Consider the following 27,116-nt stretch of genomic DNA (forward strand, 5'->3'; position numbering starts at 1 on the left):
CTTCTTTACTTATTAGTCTGCCCATTTTCTTTTAAATATCAGTACATTTTAGAAAAGAAGGAGCTGAATAAAAAATATAAAAATAAATAATTAAATAAATAATTTAAAAAAATTATTAAAAAGAATAAAATGAATAAAAATAAATAAATAAATAAAAATAAATAAATAAAAATTAAAAAATAAAAATATAAAATACAAATAAAATAAACCATAAATAAAACATAGATAGATAGATAGATAGATAGATAGATAGATAGATAGATAGATAGATAGATAGATAGATAGATAGAAATGAAGGAGCTCCAACCTGCCAGTTTGTGCTTATTTTTGTTGAAACCCTATAGTTTGAATGGAATGATTCTTTGTACTCTGATAGTCCACTCCACACACTGTAAACGTTCAGCTCAGCCTAATGCAGTCTGAATGCCAGTCTGCAGTACTTTCTGGAAGACTCTAACCAGTTTTGTTGTTTCTACTGTTTTCTACTCCTTTTTAATTCCTTTAATGAACACAGCTCCACAGATAATTCCACCAGTGGAACATGACATCAGCCTGTTTTATTCTGGTCCAAAGGTCAGAGGTCAGGGTGTGCTCCAGGTTTCAGCCTTTTAACAGAAGCTTTTCCTCCTGTTTGTTTCTGAATGTTTGTGTCAGGTGTCTGTGCACTGTCTTCTCCACAGTCTGGTCTGGACCATCTCTAAATGTTTCAGTGCCATCACATAACTTTTCTTATGACTGGATTGGATTTCAGTGCTGTGCCTCAGTACAAATCACAGGTACTATTATTACTATTGGTCTGGTATTTCCATTTTTGTCAGCTTTAAACAGGAGGTGTCAAACATGTGGCCTGGGGCCCAAATCCGGACCACCAAAGAGTCCAGTCCGGCCCTGGGATGAATGTGTCAAATACAAAAATTAGCCTATACTTAAATATCAGCTTAGCGCTCATTTGAGTTCAGGTTCCACGTCCAGACCAGTTCAGTCTGCAGTGGAACAGATCAGGAAAACACTGTCAGAAGAACCTATAATCACAGCTCTTCTGTGTGTCTGTGTTCAGATTAAATCAGTGTCAGTGAATCCAAAGGAACTTTGTGTTGGTAAATGACAGTTGTTCAAATGGACAGGATTTCAGTTCTGTTCAACATGTTGATGCTCATATGAACTATGTTTTCAGCTCCAAAATGAACCATTTCAGCACAATTAATGCTATATTTTCATGTCACAAATGGACAAGTTCTATTTGAACTGAACTGAGCTGAAAAACAAATCTTCTCTTCTTTTGGATTCCCCAGTTTTTCTTCCCAGATTCTCTCCTCCATATCACATGTTTTATTTGTACAGGTTCAATCTGGAGTATGGTGCTGATCCATCCTGCTTCTGTTCCACCAATACATACATGAAGAATGGCACACAGCACTGTTTACATCAACACTTTTACAATAAGAAGCATTTTTAGACACAAAGAACTATTCTAGATTGTTCTTTCCTCTTTAGTCTGATGCTAAACTATCCAATAAATAATAGTGCTCCTAGTTTTTGCACAGGGATCATTAGTGTAAACGCTGACATGGCTGCAGAGCATCAGTATGATGGGATCCACAACAACCATGTCACATCCGTCCACTGACACATTTAGTGTTTTTGTGTCAGCTGGGATTGTTTTAGATCCACAATACCAACATTTAGGAAGAAGAGCACAATTAGCAATAGGAAGTCTAGAAGTTTATTCCTAATAAAGTACTGGGACTGAGCAGAGCATCATGGGTAATGTCACATCCGTCCACCAGCAAAAGTTTTCACATCCACGTGCTATTCCAAATCCAATATTTATGAAAATAGAGCTTCCACTGTCAGAGAATATCAGTAGTCTGTGCACTAATGGATTAGCATTATTTACACACACTTCTGTGACTGTAGGACAACTGTTCTGGACACAGATGGACACTCATTTGACCCCTAAGGACATTTTAGTCCATCTGTCCTTCATAATGAAACTCAAACAGCTCAACTTTGTTCTCCCCATAAAGGTGTAAAACTTGGGTGGAGGTAGTTTATTACACTTGGGCGGAGGTAGTTTATTACTTCTGATAGGAAGGTTTTCCAGTGCGTTGCATTTCCTTGGACCATTCATGGAATAGGGGTGTGGCTTTAGTGTGGGATGAAGGCCGTATATGGTCATGACTGTATAAATGAGTGAATGTGTTTACAGTCAAATGAAACCATAAATGCATCCATTCTCTTCCTCTTATCTGGGGCTGGGTCACAGGGGTAACAGTCTAAGCAGGGATGCCCAGACTCCTCCCTCTCCTCAGACTCCTCCCTCTCTCCTCAGCTGGTTCCTCTGGATGTGGAGGAGCAGCGGTTCTACTCTAAGCTCCTCCCTGGTGACTGAGCTCCTCCCCCTATCCCCAAGGGTGGACCCACCCACCCTACAGAGAAAACTCATTTAGACCGCTTGTATCCTGGATCTGGTCCTTTGGGTCCTGGATCTGGTCCTTTGGGTCCTGGATCTGGTCCTTTGGGTCCTGGATCTGGTTCTTTGGGTCCTGACCCACAGCTCAGGACCACAGGTGAGGGTCTGAACGTAGACTGAGGGTAAATCCAGAGCTTCTCCTTTGGGCTCAGCTCCTTCTGAACTACAACAGACCCATACAAGCACTGCAGACGCTGCACCCACCCACCTGTCAATCTGAACCTCCACCCACCCACCTGTCAGTCTGAACCTCCATCCTTCCCTCACTGTGAACCAGACCCAGATACTGGACCTCCTCCACTGGGGGCAAAGACTCTCCACTGACCTGGAGAGGGTAGACCACCTTTTCTGGTCCAGAACCATGGCCTTGGATTTGGAGGTGCTGATCCTCATCCCAGTCCAAACCGCCCCAGGTCACGCTGAAGGTCCAGGTTCCATGAGGCCAACAGGACAACATCATCTGCAAAAAGCACAGATGGAATCCTGTGGTCCACAAACTGGACCCCCTCAGGTCCCAAACTGGACCCCCCCCCGGCCCCTGGCTGCACCTACAAATTCTGTCCATAAAAGCTGTGAACAGAAGCGGTGCCACAGGGCAGCGCTGCTGAGTCCCACATGCTCCGTACAGGTGCATGGTGCATGTTCCCGCCCACAGGCTGTGTAATCCAGTAGCAGACGGCTGAAGGGTTGACAGTTGAACTAACTGGAACTACAGCAGTCACACAATCCTGTACACTTCACTAAACTCACAGCAGGGTTACAACACAACCTACAGAAGTGGTTCATGGAATGTTCATTTGTAAATATTTGGTATCTGAGCAGTTTGGGTTCAGTGTCATTTTTCTTTCTTTTTTTCTTCTTTTATTTCCTCAGACACACTCTGATGCAACACTGCAGTCAGTCAGCCCTTTTTCTGCCACAGACCAGACGTATCCTGATGGTGAATTTTCCAAACAGATGTTTGTTTTTTAATGATGACAAACCCGTCTCAGACATCAGTGATCTCTTGGTTTCAGATTGTTGTGTTTCATGTATTTTTTAAAGGTTAATTTCATCCTTTTTTATTTGGAGATTTTCTGATGGATGAAGAAATTTGTGTTCTTTCTTCTACAAACTGAGAACATTTGGAACTGTTCAGTCAGATTGTGCATGGTTTTGGGTTTTATTAGGCCCGAGCCGAGTAAAGCGGGCGCAGGGCCTATTGAGTCTGCAGTGGGCGCATGGGGACCAAATCACCAGTGATGCGGTCGCCTTTCTCCACTGTCTCCACTCTCACTCATATTCACATTCACGGCACTGAGACCTTTAAGAACATGTACATGACATGTGCACAAACTGCACATTTAAGAACATGTACATGACATGTGCACAAACCGCACATTTAAGAACATGTACATGACGTGCACAAACCGCACATTTACACCTGCTCACAATGAATGGGAGACAATGGGACACGCCCACTCAGGGTCAGTCATGTGGGTGTAAGAGCACGACACATGACCTCTGACCCCACAGACATGTGGGGGAGCTCCAGAGCTTTCAGATAAGGTCAAATATGTGGTTGCCATAGAAACGGCTATATTGTTCTTGTTGCTCAGATTTTTTTTTTCTTCTCCTGCGCTTTGAGCTTAAATTTGACCCCCTGAACATTTACGAAAACTCACCAAATTTTGCCCAAAATTCAGAAGTGCGAGAAATTGAATTTACATATAGGTTTCGTAGATGTCGGTAAAGAAATGCTGTGACAGCGCCCCCTTGAAAAGTGGAAATACATTACGCCAATGGGAGCACGTCCAACATAAAGTTTGTCGTAGAGCCAGGAAAATCAGTACACAGATTCATTATGAGAAGACAAACAAAAAATATTCTTGTGGCCACGCCCATAAACCAACCCTTAGTCGGCCATATTGGATTTAAATTTCCAAAATGCTGAGTCAGCATTTTCACTGACGTTGTATTTTAACTATCTCCTCCTTGGCCATTTGGACAAATGAGCTCAAAATCGCTGCACAGTATCTAGAGAAGTGGGGCATCAAAAGTTTGCCAAATTCTTAGGATCGGTCTCACCGTTTTTGTGTGATGACGTCGCAAACTTTGTAAAGTTTCTTCGGAAATTTACCATCACAAAAATTGCTTCAGCTCAGACATACGAACACCAATTTGGCTCAAATCTGACTCAGACGTCTATCTCCCAGGCCTACACCCATTTATTAAAAGAAATTGAAATTTCGCACTATAGCGCCCCCTACAAATGTACATTTACAAAAATGACATCTGTTTAGACATACAAACACTGATTTGGCTCAAATTTGACTCAGACATCTGTCTCCCAGGCCTACACCTATTTGTCAAAAGAAATTGAAATTTTGCACTACAGCGCCCCCTACAAGTTTTTTTTTTAAATTTTTTTATTAAAATTGTTTCAGTTCGGACATACAAACACCGATTTGGCTCAAATTTGACTCAGATGTCTATCTCCCAGACCTACACCCATTTATCAGAAAAATTTTAAATTTGGCTCCATTGCGCCCCCTACAATTTTACCTTTACAATAATTGCTTCAGTTTGGACATACGAACACCGATTTGACTCAAATTTGAATCAGTTGTCAATCTCCCAGGCCTACACCCATTTATAAAAAGAAATTGCCATTTCGCTCAGTAGCGTCCCCTACAAATTTACCTTCACGAAAATTGCATCAGTTCAGACATACGGACACCAATTTGGCTCATATTTGACTCAGTGGTACATCTCGCAGGCCTACACCCATTCAATGGAACAAATTGAATTTTGGCTCCATAGTGCCCCCTAAAGATTTATTTATACTAAGATTTGTTCAGTTCGGACATACGAACACTGATTTGTCTCAAATTTGAGTCAATTGTCAATCTCCCAGGCCTACACCCATTCATCAGAAGACATAAAATTTGGTGCTAGAGCGCCACCTGGTGAACGATGGACATACTTCTGCTGGACGTGCCCATGGTGAGGGCCTTTAGATGCCGCTTGCGGCTTTAATTATTATTATTTTTAATTAATTAATTAATTTATTTATTTAATGTTTATTTTTCTTTCTCCTGCGCTTTGAGCTCAAATTTGACCCCCTAAACATTTATGAAAACTCACCAAAATTTGCCCAAAATTCAGAAATGTGCAAAATTGAATTTGCATATAGGTTTTGTAGATGTCGGTAAAGAAATGTTGTGACAGCGCCCCCTTGAAAAGTGGAAATACATTACGCTAACGGGACCACGTCCAACGTAAAGTTTGTCGTGGAGCCACGAAAATCGGTACACACAGATTCATCATCAGGGGACAAACAGAAAATATTATTATGGCCACGCCCATAAACCAACTGGAAGTCGGCCATATTGGATTGAAATTTCCAAAATGCTGAGTCAGCGTTTTCGCTGACGTCGTATTTTAACTATCTCCTCCTTGGCCGTTTGGCCAAATGAGCTCAAAATTGGTGTACAATATGTAGAGAAGTGGGGCATCAAAAGTTAGCTGAATTTTTGGAATCGGTGTCACCGTTTTTGAGCGACGAGGTTGCAAACATTGCAAAGTTTTTTTGAAAATTTACCATCACAAAAATTGCTTCAGCTCAGACATACGAACACCGATTTGGCTCAAATTTGACTCAGACGTCTATCTCCCAGGCCTACACCCATTTATTAAAAGAAATTGAAATTTTGCACTATAGCGCCCCCTACAAATGTACATTTACAAAAATGACATCAGTTCAGACATACGAACACTGATTTGGCTCAAATTTGACTCAGACATCTGTCTCCCAGGCCTACACCTATTTGTCAAAAGAAATTTAAATTTCGCACTACAGCGCCCCCTACAAGTTTTTTTTTTATTTTTTAAAATAAAATTGCTTCAGTTCGGACATACGAACACCGATTTGGCTCAAATTTGACTCAGACGTCTATCTCCCAGACCTACACCTATTTGTTTATGTTTATGTTTATGCATTTGGCAGATGCTTTTTTCCAAAGCGACTTACAGGGGAAAACCAATCAAATCACTCAATCAATCAAATTTTATTTATATAGCGCCAGATCACAAAAAAATTATCTCATGACACTTTATATATAGAGTTGGTCCAAACCAGACTCTAAGCCAATTTACAGAAACCCAACAGAATCCTCCAGGAGCAAACACTGGTGACTGGTGACAGTGGAAGGAAAAACTACCTTTAACAGCAGAAACCTGGAGCAGAGCCAGACTCCTGGAGGATGGACGAGTGACAGGACCAGTTGGGGTTAAAGAGAGAGAGTAAAGAAAGAGAAAAAGAGAGAGCGATAGAGATAGAGACTGGGGGAGAGGGGTGGAAGGGGGGAGTAGGGGGAGACACATGGAGGCAGTTGAGGATAAGTGAGTGGTGCTGATGAGGGCAGAAGAGAGGCAGGACCACCGCAGCAGGTCCAGAGATAATCCTGGAAGATCCTATTTATCAAGAAAATTTTAAATTTGGCGCTATAGCGCCCCCTACAATTTTACCTTTGCGATAATTGCTTCAGTTTGGACATACGAACACCGATTTCACTCAAATTTGAATCAGTTGTCAATCTCCCAGGCCTACACCCATTTATCAAAAGAAAATGCCATTTCGCTCAATAGCGCCCCCTACAAATTTACCTTCACGAAAATTGCATCAGTTCGGACATACGAACACCTATTTGCCTCAAATTTGAATAATTTGCCAATCTCCCAGGCCTACACCCATTTGTCAGAAGACATTGAAAATTCACACAATAGCGCCCCCTACAATTTACCTTTACAAAAATTGCATCAGTTCGAACATACAAACACCGATTTGGCTCAAATTTGACTCAGTGGTACATCTCGCAGGCCTACACCCACTCAATGGAAGGAATTGAATTTTGGCTGCATAGCGCCCCCTAAAGATTTACTTTACTTATACAACATTTCTGTAGTTCGTACATATGAACACCGATTTACCTCAAATTTGAGTCACTTGTCAATCTCCCAGGCCTACACCCATTCATCAGAAGACATTAAAATTTGGTGCTAGAGCGCCACCTGCTGAACGATGGACATACTTGTACTGGACGTGCCCGAGGCGAGGGCCTTTAGATGCCGCTTGCAGCTTTATTTATTTATTTTTTTTGGTCACCTCATTTGTGTTGCTGATTCTTTTCCACTGGGTGGCACTCTTTCTTCTCAGAACTTCTGGTCTGAAACTGATCACTTCACAATTTGTTGAAATTAGGGATGGAACCATATGAAAATGTCATATCACGGTTATTGTGACCAAAATTATCACAGTTCTCATTATTATCACAGTATTGTTGAAATTGTGCTCAAAATGTTCAAAAAGTACTGATATACACACACTGAAAGAATTTAACCAAGTTTTTGAAATAAAACAAATAAAATAATCGTCCCACTGTCCCTTCTGTGTCAGAAACATTCAAATATTAACCCTTAGTGGTCTGAGTCTATTTGGTCCGTTTTTCAGTCCTTTTGATTTGGCCTTTATATACTATAGAAACAAATCAATCAGTCAATCTTTATTTATATAGCACTTCTCATACATTAAGGATGTAGCACAAAGTACTTTACATATAAGTTTAAAAATCCGTACCACCCCCCACCCACCCACACGCACACATATGCAAACCCACAAGCTCACATATACTTAGAAAGACTAACTGAGCACGGGAGGACCAGAAAGAAAAAGAAAAAGTAAAAGAGGACGCGCTGTCTCAGGGAACCATCCACACCAGGAGGCAGCCGCCGACCCCGGCAACCAGGCGCCAGCGACACAGCACCGCATCCCAACCAGTGAGAGAGGGCCAACTGGGACCCCCACCCACCAGAAAGGGGCAGACCCCAGTGAAAGAAGCCCGCCCCCCCCCCCCCCCCCCCCCCCCCCGGCATGGAGGGCTTCCTCTGATGAAACTCTGGAGAATATAGATACGAAACATTAAAAAGATATAAAAGCACTGATTAAGAGAAGCTAAATGTAAGACATATAGAAATATAATATAAATATTAAACATTCAAATGATCAAACAGAAGCACTAGTAAAAAAAATCGTAAGATATATATATTAAAATATAACTACAAAACATCAGAGTGGATAAAACAGGAGTTAGTTAAAAGCCAAATTAAAAAGGCGGGTCTTGAGGCTGGTTTTATGGTTTAAATGTTTACTATACCCATGTTTGGATCTGTTTTTTCAGCACAACTTCATCTATATCATCTGTCTATTATTTTTTCACTTTAACCTACTATAAAAACACAAAAGGACAAAAGACACAAAAAATATATAAAATCCAATTTGAAAAATGTATATAATTTATTGCATAAATAACACACAGATGTTTAACGAACTTTTTCACAGACTTTAAAAGTGAATATTGGTTCAAATATTAGGTATAGAAAATTAAAATTGTAATAAATTCAAACTATACTCAAATATTTGACATAAAAGTAGATCTTTACATAGGGATTTTTTCTCCTAAAGGTGCAATAATCAAACACAGTTATCATGAGAATTAGAATTTAAACGCTAATACTAACCATCTGTGATTTTACCGCTGTTTATCGTTATACCGGTGATCATTACATCCCTGGTTGAAATAGTTTTTTCACTGAAGTTGAAGCTGCAACTTTTTCCCATCACCGTAATAGATTTGGATAGATTTATTTGTTTTATTTGAGTTTTTTTTAAAGGATTGTGGAGTTTTGTTATTATTATTATTATTATTATTATTATTATTATTATTATTATTATTATTATTAGTATTAGTATTAGTATTAGTATTATGATTATTATTGCTGAGTATTAAGTATTAAAATAAAAAAACCCCTCCAGGGCTGTTAAAGGAAGACAGGGAAACAGATGAGCACAAATGGACAGATGAGAACAGAACTGAAACAGGCTCAGTGGTAAACACACTTTCACATGTTCTATTGTGTTTTCCCTCTTTAGAAAAGTAAAATAAAGAAGAAGACGAGGAGGAGGGGCATGGACGGGGCGGAGCCTAAAGGAGGCGTGGCTCTGACAGCAGAGGAAACCCCCCCTGAGGTAAACCTGGTTTTACTCTGGAGTCTTCTGCTCTATTTAACTGAAGGTGTGTGATTGTATCAACCAGACGGAGAAAAATAAGAGAGCGTCTCATTTTTGGACTTCTGTTCTGATCCAGTTCTTCATTTGTCCAGTTCATCTCTTATATTTTAGTAACTCCCAAAAACTCTGGTCCCAGTCCGTACAATTTTAGACCCCCCCACCTCCATCTTTAGGGTGTCCGTACAGTTTTAGACCCCACCCCCCACCTCCATCTTTAGGGTGTCCATCAGCCCAGTGCAGAAAACCCATTTTTAATGAAAAATCCTTCATTTGTGGGTTAGTTCTGCCAGATCTGCTCATGTAAATGTCATATTAGAGGTTCTGGAGGATGGAACTGTCGTTTATGAAGGTCTACAGTCATGTACAGGTCAAAGGTCACAGGATTTTAGACAAGGTCAAGGTCATGTGACAGTTCAAAATGGGTCCAGTCCCAGGTTTTTTCAGATTTCTTTCTGTCCTGAGTCTGATTTGACAGATCTGCACTCAGAACATCTGATCCTACAGTACCCATCTGGTACCCTCCATCTGATCCACAGCACCCATCTGGTACCCTCCATCTGATCCTACAGTACCCATCTGGTACCCTCCATCTGATCCTACAGTACCCCCATCTGGTACCCTCCATCTGATCCTACAGTACCCATCTGGTACCCTCCATCTGATCCTACAGTACCCACCTGGTACCCTCCATCTGGTCCTACAGTACCCACCTGGTACCCTCCATCTGATCCACAGCACCCATCTGGTACCCTCCATCTGGTCCTACAGTACCCATCTGGTACCCTCCATCTGATCCACAGTACCCATCTGGTACCCTCCATCTGATCCTACAGTACCCATCTGGTACCCTCCATCTGGTCCTACAGTACCCATCTGGTACCCTCCATCTGATCCACAGTACCCATCTGGTACCCTCCATCTGATCCTACAGTACCCATCTGGTACCCTCCATCTGATCCACAGTACCCATCTGGTACCCTCCATCTGATCCTACAGTACCCATCTGGTACCCTCCATCTGATCCACAGCACCCATCTGGTACCCTCCATCTGATCCTACAGTACCCATCTGGTACCCTCCATCTGATCCACAGTACCCATCTGGTACCCTCCATGTTCTGCACTTCAGCAGGTACCACACTTCTGTTTACAGAGGAGGGGGGGCTGTGGTTCAGCTGGTAGAGCGGGTCATGAGCAGATCTGGCAGAACTAACCCACAAATGAAGGATTCTCACTTAAAAATGTGTTTTCTGCACTGGGCTGATGGACACCCTAAAGATGGAGGTGGGGGGGGGGTCTAAAACTGTACAGACACCCTAAAGATGGAGGTGGGGGGGGGGGGTCTAAAACTGTACAGACATCCTAAAGATGAAGGTGGGGGGGGGGGTCTAAAACTGTACAGACACCCTAAAGATGGAGGGGGGGGGGGTCTAAAACTGTACAGACACCCTAAAGATGGAGGTGGGGGGGGTCTAAAACTGTACAGACACCCTAAAGATGGAGGTGGGGGGGTCTAAAACTGGATGGACACCCTAAAGATGGAGGTGGGGGGGTCTAAAACTGGACGGACACCCTAAAGATGGAGGTGAGGGGGGGTCTAAAACTGTACGGACACCCTAAAGATGGAGGTGAGGGGGGGTCTAAAACTGTACGGACACCCTAAAGATGGAGGTGAGGGGGGGTCTAAAACTGTACGGACACCCTAAAGATGGAGGTGGGGGGGTCTAAAACTGGACGGACACCCTAAAGATGGAGGTGGGGGGGGGGGGTCTAAAACTGTATGGATTGGGACAAAATGTGTTTTGTGAGTTACTGAAATATAAGAGATGAACTGGACAAATTAAGAACTGGATCGGAAAAGAAGTCCCAAAAATGGGACGGCCTAAAAACTAAATGTGAACATACACAACATTCCTGTCCCACATTTGCTGGACCTTCGACAGGTTTGTGTGTAAAAGTCCTTAGTTTAGAGGAGACCTCAGCAGTTCTGGCTAAAGTTAAGGGAATCTTCAAGTTGAGAGTTCAACTAAAGAACTTTTTTGACATCTTGCACTGTAAAAAAAATCTGTAATTTAACAGAATTTTCACTGTTTATTTGACAGATTTTTCCTGTATTTTTCAGATCCAGGAAAATATCAATGAAATGACAAAAACAGACTGTGATTATACATGTCAAATGGAAAAGAACAGGAAAAAACTGGAACTGTCAATAACCATAAAATCCACATTTTTTTAAAGAAATTTTTTTTCACCGAAAAATACAGTTCAAATACATTTACAAATGTATCACAATTTCACAAATATTTCTTTTCTATTCATGAGATTAAACTGTTAATTTAAAGTTTAATACTTTAAAAATAATAATAAAACCTGATAAAATTACTGACAGTTAACGGTAACAGAAGTATTAGTTCTGTCAGTTGAACCAGACTTGTTTGTTAATTGACAAATATCTTGTGTAATTACAGGAGGTTTCACAACAAAAATGTTGAGCCAAAATTTAATTATTTCTTCCTTGTGCCAGTATCAACATTTCCTGAAATTTCATGAAAATCTGTCCATAACTGAGTTATCTTGCTAACAAACAAACAAACAAACAAACAAACACGCAAACAAGCAAACACACAAAACAAAGCGATCACAATACGTCCTGGAGGAGGTAATAACTAACAAAATGAAAACAAACTGTTTGGTGGGATTTGAACCACATTACTGCTGATCCTTTAATACCAGTTCAGTGTTCCAGTCGTTGTAGAAGGATGTGATGGTCGACACTAACACTGCGTTTCCACTGCGTGGTACCAGCTCGACTCGACTCGTCCTTTTTGCGTTTCCATTACTAAAAGGACCTGGAATCTGGTACCTGGTACCTGGTACTAGTTTTTTGGAATCTGGTACCTGGTGCTAGTTTTTGGAATCTGGTACCTGGTACTAGTTTTTTGGAATCTGGTACCTGGTACTAGTTTTTTTAATCTGGTACCTGGTACTAGATTTTTGGAATCTGGTACCTGGTACTAGTTTTTTGAATCTGGTGCCTGGTGCTAGTTTTTTTTAATCTGGTACCTGGTACTAGTTTTTTGAAATCTGGTACCTGGTACTAGTTTTTTGAATCTCGTACCTGGTACTACTTTTTTGGAATCTGGTACCTGGTACTAGTTTTTTGAATCTGGTACCTGGTGGTAGTTTTTTTAATCTGGTACCTGGTACTAGTTTTTTGGAATCTGGTACCTGGTACTAGTTTCTTGAATCTGGTACCTGGTGCTAGTTTTTTTAATCTGGTACCTGGTACTAGTTTTTTGGAATCTGGTACCTGGTACTAGTTTTTTGAAATCTGGTACCTGGTACTAGTTTTTTTGGAATCTGGTACCTGGTACTAGTCTTTTGGAATCTGGTACCTGGTGCTAGTTTTTTAATCTGGTACCTGGTACTAGTTTTTTGGAATCTGGTACCTGGTACTAGTTTTTTGGAATCTGGTACCTGGTACTAGTTTTTTGGAATCTGGTACCTGGTACTAGTTTTTTGGAATCTGGTACCTGGTGCTAGTTTTTTAAATCTGGTACCTGGTACTAGTTTTTTGGAATCTGGTACCTGGTACTAGCTTTTTGAATCTGGTACCTGGTACTAGTTTTTTGGTCTCTCCTCCCCGCTGAGGTTCCAGTCGATACTAAACTGTGACGTATAAACAGTGCAGACCACTGATTGGTCAGACAGTTTTCTGTGCCCCGCCCTTTTCCAGTAAGTCTGTGGGTCCATGAATCCACATGAGAACAGATGAACTAGACCAGGGTCGGTCCAGGACATTCAGTCTGTGCTGGAAGACGGAAACATTCAGACCAGACAACAGGCAACGAGTAAGTTTATCAGCAACTGTGAACAGACGACACAGAAATAACGCACCGCATCGCTATGACGACCAGGTACTGTAGAGTCAGCAGTATTCTGGAATGGAAACGGTCTGAGGAATACTGAGACGAGTCGAGTCGAGCTGGTTCCACGTCGTGAAAATGCGACATAAGATCCGATAAAACCAGTAGAATTGAACTATTATTCCCATCATGCACTAAAAGCTGTTTGGATGACCTCTGACCCGTCTGTTCTGCACTCACTCACTTTATTAAACCTACAGTGACTTTAAATTAGTGACTAGTAAATGTGGTTCTTCAGTTCTACTTTTTCCTCCACAGGAAACAAACAGTACCTGGAACCACACACACACAGATGGAACTACTGATGGTACTACTGAGGCCACAGCACAGGGTACAGGTAAACCACTGGGGGGGGGGGGGGGGTAATGTAATGGTACTGTCATTTAGTTTCTTTGCGTCTTAGGTCTGATCTGGCACTACGATAAAACCTGTTCATTTGGATTTATCAGAAAACTACAGTGACAAAAGTCTGTTCACACACATCTGTGTTATGATGTCATCCAGGTTTCTTCAAACTAAAACTCATATATACTCATTTTAACAACTGGTCAAAATATCTGTCAGCTGATAGTTTACACTATAGCTCTGTTAGCTTAGCTCTGTTAGCTTAGCCGTGTTTTTGGACAGAAAACAACCACAGTAAATCCACTAATCCCCTCTGTTAGCTTAGCTCTTTTAGCTTAGCTCTGTTAGCTTAGCTCTGTTAGCTTAGCTCTGTTAGCTTAGCTCTATGCCCCCTTTACATCTGCATGTATATTTTTAATTTGACCTTTGACCTCTCCTGCAGACATGCCAATGACACCACAGAAACAGGAAAGGGGAGGACCAGTGATCGTCCACGGCAACAATAAAAGCCCAGCCAGTGAGAAACTGGAGAGAGTTAGGAAGTGGAGCGTCAGCACCTACAAAGTAAGACTGAAGGAGACGCTTCAAGCTCCTCCTGTTTCAGAGGTCATCAGTAATCATGTGATCATTTCAGTGGACCAGACTGTCTCCATTATAATCAATAATTAAAGCTGCAAGCGGCATTGAAAGGCCCTCGCCATGGGCACGTCCAGTACAAGTATGTCCATCGTTCAGCAGGTGGCGCTCTAGCACCAAATTTTAATGCCTTCTAATGAATGGGTGTAGGCCTGGGAGATTGACAACTGATTCAAATTTGAGGAAAATCTTTGTTCGTATGTCTGAACTAAATACATTTTTGTATAAGTAAATCTGTAGGGGGCGCTATGCAGCTAAAATTAAATTTCTTCCATTGAATGGGTGTAGGCCTGCGAGATGTACCACTGAGTCAAATTTGAGTCAAATTGGTGTCCATGTGTCCGAATTGATGCAATTTTCGTGGAGGTAAATTTGTAGGGGGCGCTATTGAGCGAAATGGCAATTTCTTTTGATAAATGGGTGTAGACCTGATTGACAACTGATTCAAATTTGAGCCAAATTGGTGTTCGTATGTCTGAAGTGAAGTAATTTTTGTAAAGGTAAAATTGTAGGGGGCGCTATAGCACCAAATTTCAAATTTTTCTGATAAATGGTTGTAGGCCTGAAAGATAGATGTCTGAGTCAAATTTAAACCAAATCAGTGTTCATATGTCTGAACTGAAGCAATTTAAATAGAAATTTTTTTTAAAAACTTGTAGGGCGCGCTGTAGTTGGAAATTTCAGTTTCTTTTGACAGATAGGTGTAGGCCTGGGAGACAGATGTCTGAGTCAAATTTGAGCCATTTCTGTGTTCATATGTCCGAACTGATGTCATTTTTGTAAATGTACATTTGTAGGGGGCGCTGCAGTGCAAAATTTCAATTTCTTTCAATAAATGTTGTCTGATTCAAATTTTAGCCAAATCGGTGTTCGTATGTCTGAGCTGAAGCAATTTTTGTAATGGTAAATTTCCGAAGAAACTTTGCAAAGTTTGTGATGTCATCACACAAAAACGGTGACACTGATCCCAAAAACTTGGCTAATTTTTGATGCCCCACTTCTCTAGATACTGTACACCAATTTTGAGCTCATTCGGCCAAACGCCCAAGGAGGAGATAGCTAAAATACAACGTCAGCGAAAACACTGACTCAGCATTTTGGAAAATTCAATCCAATATGGCCGACTAAGGGTTGGTTTAGGGGCGTGGCCATAATAATATTTTTTGTTTGTCTCATCATGATGAATCTGTGTACCGATTTTCATGGCTCTACGACAAACTTTACATTGGACATGGTCCCATTGACGCAATGCATTTCCACTTTTCAAGGGGGCGCTGTCGCAACATTTCTTTACCGACATCTACGAAACCTATGTGTAAATTCAATTTCACACACTTCTGAATTTTGGGCAAAATTTGGTGAGTTTTCGTAAATGTTTAGGGGGTCAAATTTGAGCTCAAAGCGCAGGAGAAAGAAAAATAAGACAAAATTAAAGCCACAAGCGGCATCTAAAGGCCCTCGCCTCGGGCACGTCCAGTACAAGTATGTCCATCGTTCACCAGGTGGCGCTCTAGCACCAAATTTTAATGTCTTCTGATGAATGGGTGTAGGCCTGGGAGATTGAAAATTGACTCAAATTTGAGGTAAATCGGTGTTCATATGTACGAACTAAAGAAATTTTTGTATAAGTAAATCTGTAGGGGGCACTGTGCAGCCAAAATTCAATTTCTTCCATTGAATGGGTGTAGGCCTGCAAGATGTACCACTGAGTCAAATTTGAGCCAAATTGGTGTTTGTATGTCTGAACTGATGCAATTTTCGTAATGGTAAATTTTCAAAGACACTTTGCAAAGTTTGCGACGTCGTCACACAAAAATGGTGAAACTGATCCCAAAAATTCAGCTAAGCTTTGATGCCCCACTTCTCTAGATACTGTACACCGATTTTGAGCTCATTTGGCAAAACGGCCAAGGAGGAATGGGTGTAGGCCTGGGAGATGTACCACTGAGTCAAATTTGAGCCAAATCGGTGTTCATATATCGGAATTGATGCAATTTTTGGGAAGGTAAATTTGTAGGGGGCGCTACTGAGCGAAATGGCAATTTCTTTTGATAAATGGGTGTAGGCCTGGGAGATTGACAACTGATTCAAATTTGAGCCAAGTTGGTGTTCGTATGTCTGAAGTGAAGTAATTTTCATAAACGTAAAATTGTAGGGGGCGCTAATTTTTTCTGATAAATGGGTGTAGGCATGGGAGACAGATGTCTGAGTCAAATTTGAGCCAAATCAGTGTTCATATGTCCGAACTGATGTCATTTTTGTAAATGTACATTTGTAGGGGGCGCTATGGTGCAAAATTTCAATTTCTTTTAATAAATGGGTGTAGGCCTGGGAGACAGATGTCTGATTCAAATTTGAGCCAAATCTGTGTTCGTATGTCTGAGCTGAAGTAATTTTTGTAATGGTGAATTCCCAAAGAAACTTTGCAAAGTTTGCGATGTCGTCACACAAAAACGGTGACACCAATCCAAAAAATTTGGCTAACTTTGGATGCCCCACTTCTCTAGATACTGTACACCGATTTTGAGCTCATTTGGCCAAACGGCCAAGGAGGAGATAGTTAAAATACGACGTCAGCGAAAACGCTGACTCAGCATTTTGGAAATTTCCATCCAATATGGCCGACTTCTGGTTGGTTTAGGGGCGTGGCCACAATAATATTTTTTGTTTGTCTCCTCATGATGAATCTGTACCAGTTTTCGTGGCTCTACGACAAACTTTGTGTTGGATGCGCTCCCATTGACGTAATGCATTTCCACTTTTCAAGGGGGCGCTGCAGCAACATTTCTTTACCGACATCTACGAAACCTATATGTAAATTAAATTTTGCACATTTCTGAATTTTGGGCAAATTTTGGTGAGTTTTTGTAAATGTTTAGGGGGTCAAATTTGAGCTCAAAGCGCAGGAGAAGAAAAAGGAACATGAAATAAATAAATAAATAAATAAATAAATATAAAACATAATAATCTGAGCAAGAACAATATAGTCGTTTCTATGGCAACCACATATTTGACCTTATTTGAAAGCTCTGGAGCTCTCCCACATGTCTGTGGGGTCAGAGGTCACGTGTCGTGCACTTACACCCACGTGACTGACCCTGAGTGGGCGTGTCCCATTGACTCCCATTCATTGTGAGCAGGTGTAAATGTGCGGTTTGTGCACATGTCATGTACATGTTCTTAAATGTGCGGTTTGTGCACATGTCATGTACATGTTCTTAAATGTGCGGTTTGTGCACATGTCATGTACATGTTCTTAAATGTGCGGTTTGTGCACATGTCATGTACATGTTCTTAAATGTGCGGTTTGTGCACATGTCATGTACATGTTCTTAAATGTGCGGTCTGTGCACATGTCATGTACATGTTCTTAAATGTGCGGTTTGTGCACATGTCATGTACATGTTCTTAAATGTGCGGTTTGTGCACATGTCATGTACATGTTCTTAAATGTGCGGTTTGTGCACATGTCATGTACATGTTCTTAAATGTGCGGTCTGTGCACATGTCATGTACATGTTCTTAAATGTGCGGTTTGTGCACATGTCATGTACATGTTCTTAAAGGTGTCAGTGGCGTGAATGTGAATATGAGTGAGAGTGGAGACAGTGGAGAAAGGCGACCGCGTCACTGGTGATTTTGTCCCCATGCGCCCACTGTAGACTCAATAGGCCCTGCGCCGGCTTTACTCGGCTCGGGCCCGATCATGTGATCATTTCAGTGGACCAGACTATTTCAGATGTCATCAATAATCATGTGATCATTCATCAATAACACTGGTCTACAAGGAAAATGCTTCCAGAATAAAAGTAATGAAATGTTACCACATGAGAGTCACTGATAAAGAAAAACCAAGTAAAACATGCTGGTTGGCTGAACTTTCCAAGATCCAGCCTTGGGTCAAAATGTGAAATTCAAGAATTAATGAGAGAATGAGTTTGACTCCAAAGGAATATTTGTGTCAGAGCGACAAGATCTACTTCCAAACACTGTCTGCACATTAGAATACATTCACTGTACAGGTTCGATTTAGTGGAAGATTTATAAAACTATTATAGAAATGTACAGAAACCAATATATATGTGGAATAACACTTAATCATATACCTTGAAAACATCAGCAAACCGGCACTTTTGTCATTTATTTTCCAATTAATCTTATTAAAATAGGTAACATCTGCACATTTAATGTCTGAAGCCAATCATTTGTAAAAACTTGTAAACATGTGTAATCATGTGTTCATCTCAGTGTACCAGACAGGCTCTGGCAGAGAAACTGGGCCGTGGTTCTCGTACCGTGGATCTGGATCTGGAACCTCGTCTGGAGCTGCTCACGGACGACCGGCGCCGCTACGACGACATCACCAAACTGGCCCAGACGCTGGCCAATCAGCTGGCTCAGTTCACCGTTACCCAGAAGACACTGGGGGACGCCTTCACAGAGCTCAGCATGAAAACTCCAACACTACATGTGAGCTTTAAACATATACATATGCCTACCACATATATACTACCGCTTTAAACATATACATATGCCTACCACATATATACTAGCACTTTAAACATATACATATGCCTACCACATATATACTACCGCTTTAAACATATACATATGCCTACCACATATATACTACCGCTTTAAACATATACATATGCCTACCACATATATACTAGCACTTTAAACATATACATATGCCTACCACATATATACTAGCACTTTAAACATATACATATGCCTACCACATATATACTACCGCTTTAAACATACACATATGCCTACCACATATATACTAGCACTTTAAATATATACATATGCCTACCACATATATACTAGCACTTTAAACATATACATATGCCTACCACATATACACTAGCACTTTAAACATATACATATGCTTACCACATATACACTACCGCTTTAAACATATACATATGCCTACCACATATACACTACCTCTTTAAACATATACATATGCCTACCACATATACACTAGCACTTTTTAAACATATACATATGCCTACCACATATACACTAGCGCTTTAAACGTATACATATGCCTACCACATATACACTACCGCTTTAAACATATACATATGCCTACCACATATACACTAGCACTTTAAACATATACATATGCCTACCACATATACACTACCGCTTTAAACATATACATATGCTTACCACATATATACTACTGCTTTAAACATATACATATGCCTACCACATATACACTACCTCTTTAAACATATACATATGCTTACCACATATACACTAGCACTTTAAACATACACATATGCCTACCACATATACACTACCGCTTTAATCATATACATATGCCTACCACATATATACTACTGCTTTAAACATATACATATGCCTACCACATATACACTACCGCTTTAAACATATACATATGCCTACCACATATATACTACCGCTTTAAACATATACATATGCCTACCACATATATACTACCGCTTTAAACATATACATATGCCTACCACATATACACTACCACTTTAAACATACACATATGCCTACCACATATACACTACCACTTTAAACATATACATATGCCTACCACTTATACACTACCACTTTAAACATATACATATGCCTACCACATATATACTACCACTTTAAACATATGCATATGCCTACCACATATACACTAGCACTTTAAACATATACATATGCCTACCACATATACACTACCACTTTAAACATATACATATGCCTACCACATATACACTACCACTTTAAACATATACATATGCCTACCACATATACACTACCGCTTTAAACATATACATATGCTTACCACATATATACTACTGCTTTAAACATATACATATGCCTACCACATATACACTACCACTTTAAACATATACATATGCTTACCACATATACACTAGCACTTTAAACATACACATATGCCTACCACATATACACTACCGCTTTAATCATATACATATGCCTACCACATATATACTACTGCTTTAAACATATACATATGCCTACCACATATACACTACCGCTTTAAACATATACATATGCCTACCACATATATACTACCGCTTTAAACATATACATATGCCTACCACATATATACTACCGCTTTAAACATATACATATGCCTACCACATATACACTACCACTTTAAACATACACATATGCCTACCACATATACACTACCACTTTAAACATATACATATGCCTACCACTTATACACTACCACTTTAAACATATACATATGCCTACCACATATATACTACCACTTTAAACATATGCATATGCCTACCACATATACACTAGCACTTTAAACATATACATATGCCTACCACATATACACTACCACTTTAAACATATACATATGCCTACCACATATACACTACCACTTTAAACATATACATATGCCTACCACATATACACTACCACTTTAAACATACACATATGCCTACCACATATACACTACCACTTTAAACATATACATATGCCTACCACATATACACTACCACTTTAAACATATACATATGCCTACCACATATATACTACCACTTTAAACATATACATATGCCTACCACATATACACTAGCCCTTTAAACATATACATATGCCTACCACATATACACTAGCCCTTTAAACATATACATATGCCTACCACATATATACTACCACTTTAAACATATACATATGCCTACCACATATACACTAGCCCTTTAAACATATACATATGCCTACCACATATACACTAGCCCTTTAAACATATACATATGCCTACCACATATATACTACCACTTTAAACATATACATATGCCTACCACATATACACTAGCCCTTTAAACATATACATATGCCTACCACATATACACTACCACTTTAAACATATACATATGCCTACCACATATATACTACCACTTTAAACATATACATATGCCTACCACATATACACTAGCCCTTTAAACATATACATATGCCTACCACATATACACTAGCCCTTTAAACATATACATATGCCTACCACATATATACTACCACTTTAAACATATACATATGCCTACCACATATACACTAGCCCTTTAAACATATACATATGCCTACCACATATACACTAGCCCTTTAAACATATACATATGCCTACCACATATACACTACCACCTTAAACATATACATATGCCTACCACATATACACTACCACTTTAAACATATACATATGCCTACCACATATACACTACCACTTTAAACATATACATATGCCTACCACATATACACTAGCACTTTAAACATACACATATGCCTACCACATATACACTACCACTTTAAACATATACATATGCCTACCACATATACACTAGCCCTTTAAACATATACATATGCCTACCACATATACACTACCACTTTAAACATATACATATGCCTACCACATATACACTGCCACTTTAAACATATACATATGCCTACCACATATACACTACCACTTTAAACATATACATATGCCTACCACATATACACTAGCACTTTAAACATATACATATGCCTACCACATATATACTACCACTTTAAACATACACATATGCCTACCACATATACACTACCACTTTAAACATATACATATGCCTACCACATATACACTACCACTTTAAACATACACATATGCCTACCACATATACACTACCACTTTAAACATATACATATGCCTACCACATATACACTAGCACTTTAAACATATACATATGCCTACCACATATATACTACCACTTTAAACATATACATATGCCTACCACATATACACTAGCCCTTTAAACATATACATATGCCTACCACATATACACTAGCCCTTTAAACATATACATATGCCTACCACATATACACTACCACTTTAAACATATACATATGCCTTCCACATACAGCGGGCACAGACTGCACTGGCCCATACCCCTATAGTATTAGAAGGAGGATGGAAAGGGATGCACACACATGTACGGTTACCAACAAACACACACATATCCCCCGACTGAACTGTGCACGTACGGCTGAGTAACCCCACCCACTGATGAAACGCACACGCATGCACCCCCCCATTCCACACCCCCACACCAACAGATGAATTCCACAGGAAACACTGACTGTATCCAAAGGATCAATAAACCAATCATGACAGAATATGACATGGTTTTATCATGAAGTATATGATCAGTATTTAGCTTTTATTAATATACGAGGGGCGACTGAAAAGTTTTGAGTCTAACATGGACAGGATTCAGATATGCAGACCAAATGTGGTCCATGAAATCTGTCACATATCTGAATCCTATCCACTACATTTCTTGTAGTTTGTCCATTTTTCAGGAAACACTGGATACACAAAGTTCATGGAGCTGGAAAACAGGAAAAAGACTGATCTGACCAAGAAATGTAGTGGATAGGATTCAGATATGTGACAGATTTCATGGACCACATTTGGTCTGCATATCTGAATCCTGTCCATGTTAGACTCAAAACTTTTCAGTCGTCCCTCATTGACCGTATTGAAAGAGAAATTCAGGTTCTCAGGAAAATTGCCGCTTATCAATCAATCATTATTCGATCGATAAGGTCAACCAACTAATGATTAATGGATGAATGGATAATTTCCACCCCTAGTTCTGTTAGTAACTGGATGGGTGCTGATGGAAAAGCCTTTTGTTTGTTGTTGTGTCTTTCAGCTGGAGTTCGCTGTGAACGCAGACGCTCAGAAGTTTCTGTCTAAAAGTGGACAGACTCTGACGGAGGCCATCAACACCTTCACCTCTGACATGAACACACTCACCAACAAAACCATCCAAGACACCATGATCAACGCTAAACAGTACCAGGCTGCACGGTGGGTACACCTTAACCCTAACCCCAACAGTACCAGGCTGCACGGTGGGTACGCCCTAACCCTAACCCCAACAGTACCAGGCTGCACGGTGGGTACACCTTAACCCTAACCCCAACAGTACCAGGCTGCACGGTGGGTACACCCTAACCCTAACCCAACAAAATGATCCAAAACACCATGATTAACACCAAACAGTACGAAGCTGCATGGTGGGTAGAAAACCAGCAGATGTTAGGGGTTAGGGGTTAGGGGTTAGGGGTTAGGGTTAGGGGTTAGGGTTAGGTTTGAACCTGGCGAGGAGCAGCCTCAGGGTTAGGCGGACATCCTAACCCTGAGGCTGACACTCTGGCTAACAGTATCCCCCCCTTTCAGAATGGAATATGATGCCTACAGAGTGGACCTGGAGGAGCTGAACCTGGGACCTCGGGACACCGTCACTCTGCCCAAACTAGAGGAGGCGCAGAAGTCCTTCCAGATCCAGAGGGACCGATACCAGAAGAACCGAGATGACCTGTCCATCAAACTGAAGGTTCTGGAGGGGAACAAGGTGAGGAACCAGCACCACTAACCTAACCCTAACCCTAACCGCTGGAGGAGAACAAGGTGAGGAACCAGCACTAACCCTAACCCTAACCACTTCTGCTCCACCTGGACACAGAGGTTCCACAGTTTTCTGCATAAATCTACTGCTTCAATGGCACTGATCTCATGAAATGCCGTTGTATATCATACTGGTTCTTATGGCGTTTGGTGTGCTATACATACGCATACGCATTTTTGATGTTTCACGTTATTCAACGCCACTTGATTGCGTGTCACCTTCCGCCAAGATCTGTGGTTCACATAAGCCCTAACCCTAACTACAGATGTAAACAATTAATTGACTAACGATTAATTGTCGATAAGAATTTGCTGGATTAAATTATTAATTGTGGGTTAATTGTCCTGGTCCGCCTGTCCACACCTGTCCACACCTGCCCACACCTGCCCACACCTGTCCACACCTGCCCACACCTGTCCACACCTGTCCACACCTGCCCACACCTGTCCACACCTGCCCACACCTGTCCACACCTGTCCACACCTGCCCACACCTGTCCACACCTGCCCACACCTGCCCACACCTGTCCACACCTGCCCACACCTGTCCACACCTGTCCACACCTGCCCACACCTGTCCACACCTGCCCACACCTGTCCACACCTGCCCACACCTGTCCACACCTGTCTGAAGGCTGTCGGTGTATGTGTGCTGCGACACTGCGGCTGGGATGGGCGGTCATTGAACTGGATCATGGCGTAGATGAGTTAGAATGTCTGTACGGATATGGAGGAGGAGCCAAACACAGACCGACCGTCTGTTTGTGGGTGGAGCCAAACACAGACCGACCATCTTTTGTGGGTGGAGCCAAACACAGACCGACCATCTGTTTGTGGGTGGAGCCAAACACAGACCGACCGTCTGTTTGTGGGTGGAGCCAAACACAGACCGACCGTCTGTTTGTGGGTGGAGCCAAACACAGACTGACCGTCTGTGGGAGCGGAACACACCGGACTAAATCGGCGCACAAATGCAGGTCGGTATGGGAGCGTTTTCCTGGAGGTTGTTGTAGTCCAGGGTCAGTCAGACAGAAGTTCAACCTCCTCCAGACTCCTGGTCCAGGACACAGGGGTGGAATGCATTTGTGAAGCTTCAAGAGGAAAAGAGAAATGAGTGAAAAGTTTCACCTTCACTTCTGCCGGGGGGGGGGGGGGGGGGAGCACAGACTGAACTGAGCGTGTGCAAGTACCCCCCCCCCCATGAAACATGTGTGTACCCCCCCATTCCACACCCCCACACCAACAGATGAATTCCACAGGAAACACCGACTGTATCCAGTAGATCAATAAACCAGTCATTAAGGAATATGACATGGTTTTATCATGAAGTATATGAACAATATTAGCTTTTATTCTTTTAGACCGTATTGAAAGAGAAATTCAGGTTCTCAGGAAAATCGCTGCTTATCAATTAATAGTTAATCAATCAATGAGGTCAACCAACTAATGATTAATGAATTAATTGATAATTTGCATCCCTAACCCTAACCCAAGATCTGCGGTTCCCATGAGCCTAGACCCTAACCCTCAGTCCTTGGTATTTGTCACAGGTTGGGCAGGGCTGAAACAATGGTGTGAACGCATTCACTTCAAGTTAATAATGAGTACAGAACACAAGCCAGTTCAAAGTGCAGAGTATATTTACCTCCGCCAAGGAGGTTATGTTTTTGCCAGGGTTTGTTTGTTTGTCTGTCTGTCTGTTTGTCTGTCCGTTAGTGTGCAACATAACTCAAAAAGTTATGGACAGATTTGGATGAAATTTTCAGGGTTTGTTGGAAATGGGATAAGGAAGAAATGATTAAATTTTGGTGGTGATCGGGGGTGGGGGGGCCCACGGGGGGGGGCCATTTCCAACAAACCCTGAACATTTCATCAAAATCTGTCCATAACTTTTTGAGTTATGTTGCACACTAACGGACAGACAAACAGACAGACAAACAAACAAACAAACCCTGGCAAAAACATAACCTCCTTGGTGTGGGGGGGGCCCACAGGGGGGGCCACTGATCAGCCTTGGCGGAGGTCTGCGCTCTCCGAGTGCTTCTAGTTACACATGTCATCATATCCTTAAACACAGTTCTCATACATGTACCACTTCCATGTCACAGCAGATCTGAGTTTCTGTTCAATAATGTTTGGTGTTTTTGTTTTGTAAATGTACATTTATAATTCTGTCAAATGTATGACTTCTCTCACAGAACATTCTATTTTCCCTCAGGTTTTTCCACATCCTTTTATTTAATTGTATGGAACTGAAATGGCTCTAACGCACCACTATAGTTACATGAGGAATTTCACTGAAATACTTGGAGTGGAGCTAGTTGGAGAACCTGTAGGAACTAGAACTGTAGGTGTTAAAGGTGGGTCTGAGATCTGAGAAAAACGGTTCCAGCAGCTCCATTTGGAAAACACTCTGTTCAACAGTCCAACCCCCTTTCTTCAGACGTCCCTCTGAAGCCACGCCCCCAGAGTACTGTCATGCACAGTGCTTGTTCCTGAGTGTTCATGAGCGCTGCACAGAAACAGTACGCCGGCTGCTGCTCCGACCCCGCCTTGGGCTCCCACGCCGTCTGTGGTCCGGCCTGGCCCCAGCTCTGGATCCGACCCCGGCTGAGGCTCCAGCTGGTGTATCCATGGATACCTCCTTCAGTCTCCTCTAACCCCCCCTCTCTTCCAGAACAGTCCCAGTTCAGACTGATGGGACTAATGGTCCAGTTCCTACTGGTTTATATTAGTGACTAAACAGTTTACAGGTGAACTGTCCATGCTAATAGAACTAATAGAACCAGGTTCTGGTTCTGGCTTCACTTCCTGTACAAGCACTTCCTCTGGGAACAAACGATTCACGCTGGAAGAGGGGTACGAACAGAGGGGGGAGGGGCCACTGTCAGTTGAGTTTGATAGACATATCACTGTTCACTCATTTCCGGTGGGCGCTCAAAATGATTGGATGGTGTTTTTTCAGTCCTGTCCGTTCCACAGGTGACTAATTTTTTTTTATTTTTGTGTTCGAGCATTTAATTAATTAGTTGTATTCGGGGTGTGGAGGGGATTTGAAGGAATATAATAAAAAATGCTGCAGAAGAACATGTGGGAGCCCACCTTTAATCTGATGTTGATGACAGCAGAGTGTAGGCCAGCGGTGGTGGAAGAGTCTTCTGTTCTG

At 41.3% G+C, this 27,116-nt stretch overlaps 1 protein-coding gene across 2 annotated transcripts in view; it reads left to right on the forward strand.

Annotated features, from left to right (window-relative positions):
* The window catches only part of LOC115416416 (arfaptin-1-like), a 45,528-nt gene that overhangs the window by 17,533 nt on the left and 879 nt on the right, over positions 1–27,116 (forward strand). Inside the window, exons 1-7 of one of the 2 annotated variants that reach the window (XM_030130183.1) lie at positions 3,197–3,413; positions 9,444–9,539; positions 13,765–13,843; positions 14,294–14,415; positions 18,736–18,957; positions 23,193–23,350; positions 23,723–23,897. In XM_030130183.1, the coding sequence (XP_029986043.1) occupies positions 3,258–3,413; positions 9,444–9,539; positions 13,765–13,843; positions 14,294–14,415; positions 18,736–18,957; positions 23,193–23,350; positions 23,723–23,897 (1,008 nt within the window). In that variant the 5' untranslated portion in view covers positions 3,197–3,257. Of the gene's footprint in view, positions 1–3,196; positions 3,414–9,443; positions 9,540–13,764; positions 13,844–14,293; positions 14,416–18,735; positions 18,958–23,192; positions 23,351–23,722; positions 23,898–27,116 lie in introns of those variants that run through there. The other variant, XM_030130184.1, reaches the window with a different exon arrangement.

This window comes from Sphaeramia orbicularis, unplaced genomic scaffold (assembly GCF_902148855.1).
Source record: "Sphaeramia orbicularis unplaced genomic scaffold, fSphaOr1.1, whole genome shotgun sequence".
Classification (NCBI taxonomy): domain Eukaryota; kingdom Metazoa; phylum Chordata; class Actinopteri; order Kurtiformes; family Apogonidae; genus Sphaeramia; species Sphaeramia orbicularis.